At 44.3% G+C, this 6,668-nt stretch overlaps 1 protein-coding gene across 1 annotated transcript in view; it reads right to left on the bottom strand.

Annotated features, from left to right (window-relative positions):
- Positions 1-2,022: 2,022 nt before the first annotated feature.
- Positions 2,023-6,668, bottom strand: part of chga (chromogranin A) — a 13,884-nt gene continuing 9,238 nt past the window's right edge. The window contains exons 6-8 of the mRNA XM_053613945.1: positions 5,922-6,110; positions 4,406-4,704; positions 2,023-2,440 (exon numbers count right to left, since the gene is read on the bottom strand). Of these exons, the coding sequence (XP_053469920.1) occupies positions 2,357-2,440; positions 4,406-4,704; positions 5,922-6,110 (572 nt within the window). The 3' untranslated portion in view covers positions 2,023-2,356. The remainder of the gene's footprint in view (positions 2,441-4,405; positions 4,705-5,921; positions 6,111-6,668) is intronic.

The following is a 6,668-nucleotide window of genomic DNA, read 5'->3' on the forward strand; positions in this document are numbered from 1 at the left end:
CTGGGGGTTTGGTCTGTTAATTAATCAATTAATTAATTTTATTCACTGAACATATCGCATCCTTTCTTCCTTTCCTTCCGTCCTTCCTTCTGAAATTCACAATTTTCCCTTTTTATTCTCCCTGGTTTTTAGTTTTCATTTTACTTTCCTTTGTCCTTCACGTACACCTCTCTGCCAGGCCAGCAGAGGGCGCCATAACCTGAAGTTTTAACTTTTAAAATTGTTTTTGCTTATGCTGATTTCCGGTTTGCGCAGTATACAAAGCATGTGAATGTGACACTACATGGAAAGCCTTGCTGTGTGCTAGTCACTTGAGTAATTCCTGATTGTTATTCCGATTGATCTTTGCTTTCTGCCTTGGATATCCCCTTTGCTCTGGAGTTTATCTGACTCTCTGTGTGTCAGCTTCAGCCTGTGTTTATCGATACTTTGTGTATGACCCTGAACTGTTCGTTGTTGCTGATCATCCAGGTCCCAACATGAGTAACTCTTTTCTCTATCCTGGAAGTAACTCACTTCCTCACTTGTCTAGTGCTACCTGATCGATATGATGGTTCTCCGGGCAAATACAAGAGTTTCCTCATGCCACGTGATGTTTACGAGTGCACGCTCAGCCTTTCCTAGAGGAGCGGGTAAAACCCACCGGGTCCTCGCTTTACTCAGCAGAAGAGCGCTCACTTGGGCCACTACATTTAGCCCAGTCATGCAAAACCTCTTATGGAGTTTGAAAAGTAGGTGCAAGGCGACAACAACTCGCTTTCCCTAAACTGGATTATCAGGTCAACACCTCCTCACCCCGCTGCCCTCCAGGTCACGGATCAAGACACTGATGTCCATCCATCCATCCATCTTCTATAGCGCTTATCCTACTGGGTCACGGGGAACCTGGAGTCTATCCCAGGGAGCATGGGGCACAAGGCGGGGTACACCCTGGACAGGGTGCCGATCCATCTCAGGGCACAATCTCACACACACTCACACACCCATTCATACACTACGGACACTGTGGACACGCCGATCAGCCTACCATGCATGTCTTTGGACTGGGGGAGGAAACCGGAGTACCCGGAGGAAACCCCCGCAGCACAGGGAGAACATGCAAACTCCACACACACACACAGGGCCACGGTGGGAATTGAACCCCGACCCTGGAGGTGTGAGACGAACGTGCTAACCATCAGAGAACTTCTCAACTATAAGCACCTGCATAACACCGTGTACTACCTGGTGGACTGGGATGTGCCGCGGCCCAGAAGAGACGACAGTCATTCAATACATTTTAGCTCATCAGTGCCTTCCACAGCGAACACCCAGACCACCCTACCTCCAGACCCAAAGGTAGACCCCATTGCAGGGGTGGCTCGGCTTCAGGCGCCGCCCTCGGGCAGTATTTCTGCACGTTATAAATAGCACTAACGGCAAAGCCTTGCCCGTCACTCGAATAAAGTTCTGTGCTGTTGTTATTGTGATTGATCGTTGTGTATTATCCTGATTTGCTCTGTTCTGGTTTTCCTGCCTTGGACATCCCTGTTCTTAGTGTTTATCTGACTCTCGGTGTTCCAGCTCAAGCCTGTGCATGTTGTCCTCGAATCTGGACCGGGCCTTTCGATCTGTTATCACTGCTGTGCGACTGTTCACGGTCACTGATTACACTTCTCTCTTCACTAACTCAGACAGAACTCTCTTCCGCCGTTGTCCAGACGTGTTCGGCGTTGCTGATTCGTGGACGGTAAACCTCTCGCACGTCTGGATCTTCACCGCATTCTTACGTCCTGTTAGTTACCCTATCCTTTATTCTTTCTTTTTTTCCCCCTCTTTTCTCCTCACTCGTCTTTCCTTAATTTCTTTCTCGTTTTTTTTTTTTATTTATTTGGATTTTTCCCCCCGCATGATGGCGTTAGTTTCATTTCATGAGTCCCTAATCACATCACATCACATCACATCACACCACTGATCACTCACACAATTCCACTTGACTGAGAACGCTCTCAATATTTATTTTTCTAAAATAAACCCCACCTGTAATTACAGTTAAATCCTATTTAATTAAAAACATTATTGCATTCTTGAAAGAACACATGCAGCTGTGTATAAATGACTCCTTCCTTCTCTTCACTCATTATTATTATTATTATTATTATTATTATTATTATTATTATCATCATCACAGCTTTATTCTCGTGTTGTTTGAATGAGCCGTGTTCTGCAGTAAGCGAGCGAGACAGAGGTGAAGCTGAAGCAGGAGCAGATCATGTCCCGAGTGTGTGTTTACGCTGTGGAGCGGATGTGTGTTTCAGACAGAAGCAGAGCGTCGGGTTCCTCTCGAGGTGAAGGTGAGGAGGAACGCTGGCGTGTTTCAGCCATGTCGCAGCTTGTGCAGTTTCTGAGCCATGCTCTCCAACTCGTTCTCCATCACAGCCAAACTCTCCATCTCGGCGTCCTGCACCACAACACAAGCAGAACATGTTCCTCATGGTTCTTCTCCTAATGAATCAATTCAGCTAGAAACGTGCAGCAGTGACTGTTCAAACTGTTCTGAGTACCGATCTGAGTTCTCTTTGGCGGTTTATTACGCTTGAACACGCACATCATGTCAAAATGCAGGTCTGGTGGAGTGTTCATGTAAACACAGTCGGTTACGTCTTAAGTGAATGTAAACAGTTGGGAAAAATCAGAGGTGTGTCAGTACAGTATATTGGATCTGTGCATCAGGTCTTAAAGTGACAGCGGTCTAATAAACCTACTGCTGTGTGTCATTAATGTTCATCACACAACTAAACACAGAGAAAATCCCTCACTCGCTCATTAGACTGAATAACTTCAGTATGTTTTATAAGAATCACTGTACACGTCATATATTTAACTATTTTATTCAATTTCTGTAGTATTTCTCACTCGAACGCTGATGGACCTGCCTGAGAAAACGTATCGTTATGGTGGAATAAGATCGTAGTCGTATCGCCCGCCCCTAAACATCAGCGTTTACTGATTCCAGTCTCGGATTTCATGTAAAATGTGAAATGTATATCTTAATGTAGTAAACATCATAAACCCTGCTGAGAGGGATTTATTTTGATTCATTTTAGGAATTAAAATGAAATAAAGTGAGAAGATCCGATCTGTGTACAGAGATGAGTGTGTTGTGATCGATAGACGGATTAAAAGCAGTAATAAAGCACGAAGCTTGTTGTTGTGAGCTGCTGCGGAATGTGAGTGTACTCCGTACTCTCTCTCTCGGACTATATAACTGTGGGGGAGAGGAATCACATCCCGGTATGGTGTGATACAATAACAAAACCGCTTCGTTTGTATCTTCATACACTTACATATAATATAATAAAAGTTCTACATATACCTCTGTCCCCTTTCTCTTTAAAACCATTTTTGATAGGAAACTAGTCGAGGTGTTGATGACGTGAAATAAAGATATAAAATGGCGATGGGAAGGCGTAACAGAGGGATTTTTAGTTACGTTTATGTTGCCATCGGTTTGTGAAGGTTAAAATATTAATTTAACAGCTCAGTGAATTCCAATTCCAAATCCTTTTTCAATTTAATTACTTTCTGGACTCAACTCGGACTCGACTCGGACTCGACTCGGACTCGGCCATTAAGGACTCGGACTTAAGTCCGACTCGGCCCCTTTTGGACTCGGACTCGATTGGTTAAGGACTTGGACTCGACAAAGGTGGACTCTGACCCAGCACTGTATCTAGCCGAGCCACCGAGCAGCGTGTTTTTGGGAGGAACCCGAGGAGAGCTCAGGATCGAACCCCGGACCTTCCTGTTTTCTTTCTTTCTGTTTATCTTCTGGTCTTTCTCCAAGCTTGCTTTCTTTTTCTTTCTGTCTATATTATTCTTTCTTTCTTCATTCTTTCCTTCCCTCATCTCTTCAGGCTTTCTTTCATTTTTTGTTCTGTAATTCTTCACCTTTTCTTTTGTTCTTCCTTTCTTTTTCAAATTCTCTATTTCCTCTTCTTTTTAAAAAAAACTTTTCTCCTTCCTACTCTTTTGTTCACTCATTATTTATTCCATCCCCCTTTCTTCTTTTTTTCTCTTCTTTTTCACACATTCATATTTTTCCCCTTTTCATTTTTCTACACGTTTTATTTTCTTCCTCCTTCCTTTTCTCTCTCTCTCTCTCTCTCTCTCTCTCTCTCTCTTCCTTTCACCCTCTCTCTTCACCCTTCCTTTAGTTTTTCCTCCCTCCGTCCCTCCGTGTCTGAACTGCAGATGGAGTTGATTATTTCAGTATATTTTGTAGCGGTTGTTATTCAGTGTGAGATTAATCAGGGTGGTGAATGAACACAGTTCAGTACAGTGATGAAGGCTGACATCATCGACATCATCATCATCATCATCATCATCATCATCATCATCAGTGCTGGTGCAGGTATGGTATTACCTCAGTCTTCTTGGTTGCGCTGCCCTCCTCAGGGTCTCTTCCTGCCATCATCCGAAGCTCCTCCTCCTCAGGGCTCTTCCACGCCTCTTTGGAGTGGTGCGGCGCCTCCTGCTGGCCGAAAGCCCTGCGACGGACCGGCTCTCTGCTCCGACTCAAGTGTTTCTGCTTTCCCACACCTCCCTTACTCTTCTCCACAGACTCCTCCTGCTCCTCCTCCTGCTCCTCCTCCTGACTCTCCTCCTGACTCTCCTCCTCCACACGTTTGTGTCCTAGAGCTCCGGCTGCTCCTGCCTCATCTGCTGAAGGAAACAAATCATCATTCGTTACGTCTCACCTTTATTTCCACCCCTCCATCACAGTAACTACAGCATCAGCATCAGCTGTCCTCTATGTAACATGTATGGAAGGAGTCTCCAGTGTCAGTGCTTTGTAACAGTCGGGGATGAAGCTGTAACTTCACAGGAATCACATAGAGCTCATGTCTTCTTCTCTTTTATTTTTTACATTCACACACACACACACACACACACACACACACACACACACACACACTGAGGAAGAGACCCTTAGCACCCGGAGTGTTATTTATTCAGTCTCTGCGGTTGGAAGAGGAACAGGACAAAAACATAAGCGTAAACATTCCCTGACTGCATCGTTTTATTCTGTTAAAATCTTTTAAAAGGTTACAATCTATTAAAAATGCTTACAGCTTTCATGAAAAACTGCAGATGCTATAAATATGCATGGATATGCAAATTTGGGAACGCCCCTCGTCTTCCTGCCGTCGCTAATACCTTAATATCACTAACTGCCAGTAGACGAACTCACATTAAATCACCGAGCAACACGATATCAAACTCCCGCTGTTATTTACATCAACATTTTGTGGGATAATGTTACCATGACGACCATTACATATCCATCACTAACCCTGCGTTGACGTTAGTAGGTCGCTCGTGTCACTTCTGGTTTGTTGCTTGTAGGCGTGGCACTAATCGGTGTGAAAACCTCGTTCTCAGATTAGATTAGCAAAGCAAGCTAACTGTAGCAGCTACATCCACTCACCAGACGCACCAACGAGCTCTACTTCCTTCCAAGCTTTATTTTTCTTCCTAATGTCTCTGTGGACGTTTAATTAGAGGCCGGATATGACAGGATCAAGATGACTGCAGGTAGGAGACACAGTTGTGATCGCAGAACAGAAGAAATGTCGGATTAAACAAGCTTCAGGATTGGAGTCGTTCGAGCCAATCGTTCGGATTTGTCGCTTCATCTAATTTGCATACGGTTTTCAACCGTTGCTAATGTAGCTAGCTATTTAGCTTAGCATGCAGGTTTCGCAGCTAAAAGTTTCCCCGTCATCCTCTAATCATTTGCATATTGAAATGCGATTGGTCCACAGCCGTGGAGATTATTTGATGACATCACACACTGAGCTCACATGGTTTAAATGATTTAGATAAATAGTGTGCGTGCTCTAGAGTGAATTTAATGTGTAATGATAAAGTGCCATCACCTTCTTCGTCTTCCTCACTGCTTTCGGTTTTCTTCATCACCGCTTCTTCTCCCTTCTCATCTCCCTCGTTCACGTCCTCGTGGCTGGTGATGATACCATTCACCTGAGACTCCTGTTCCTTCTCCTCCTCTGCTCCTCTCTCCTTCACCGTCTCTCCCGTTGTCAGGACGGCCAACAGCATGGACTGATCTGTCAGGAGGAAGCAGGAGGACGGATCATGTCATACAGTGCTCTCCACTAGTATTGGCACCCTTGGTAAATATGAGTAAAGAAGGCTGTGAAAAATTGTCTTTATTGTTTAACCTTTTGTTCAAAAAAAATCACAAAAATACTCTGCTCTCATGGATATCAAACAACTGCAAACACAACACAGGTTTATCAAAAATATCTTTGTTAAATATAGGTGTGCAACAATTATTGGCACCCTTTTAGTCAATACTTTGGTTGGAGAATACATGGTGAGGGATCTGAGAGCGTTCCTCCATACAGAATCTCTCCAGATTCTTCACATTTGGAGGTCCACGCTGGTGGACTCTCCTCTTCAGTTCACCCCACAGGTTTTCTATGGGGTTCAGGTCAGGGGACTGGGATGGTCATGGCAGGACCTTGATGTTGTGGTCAGTAAACCATTTCTGTGTTGATTTTGATGATGTTTTGGATCATTGTCCTGCTGGGAGATCCAACCACGGCCCATTTGAAGCTTTCTGGCAGAGGCAGTCAGGATTTCATTTAATATCTGTTGATATT

This window comes from Ictalurus furcatus, chromosome 25 (genome assembly GCF_023375685.1).
Source record: "Ictalurus furcatus strain D&B chromosome 25, Billie_1.0, whole genome shotgun sequence".
In the NCBI taxonomy this organism is placed as follows: domain Eukaryota; kingdom Metazoa; phylum Chordata; class Actinopteri; order Siluriformes; family Ictaluridae; genus Ictalurus; species Ictalurus furcatus.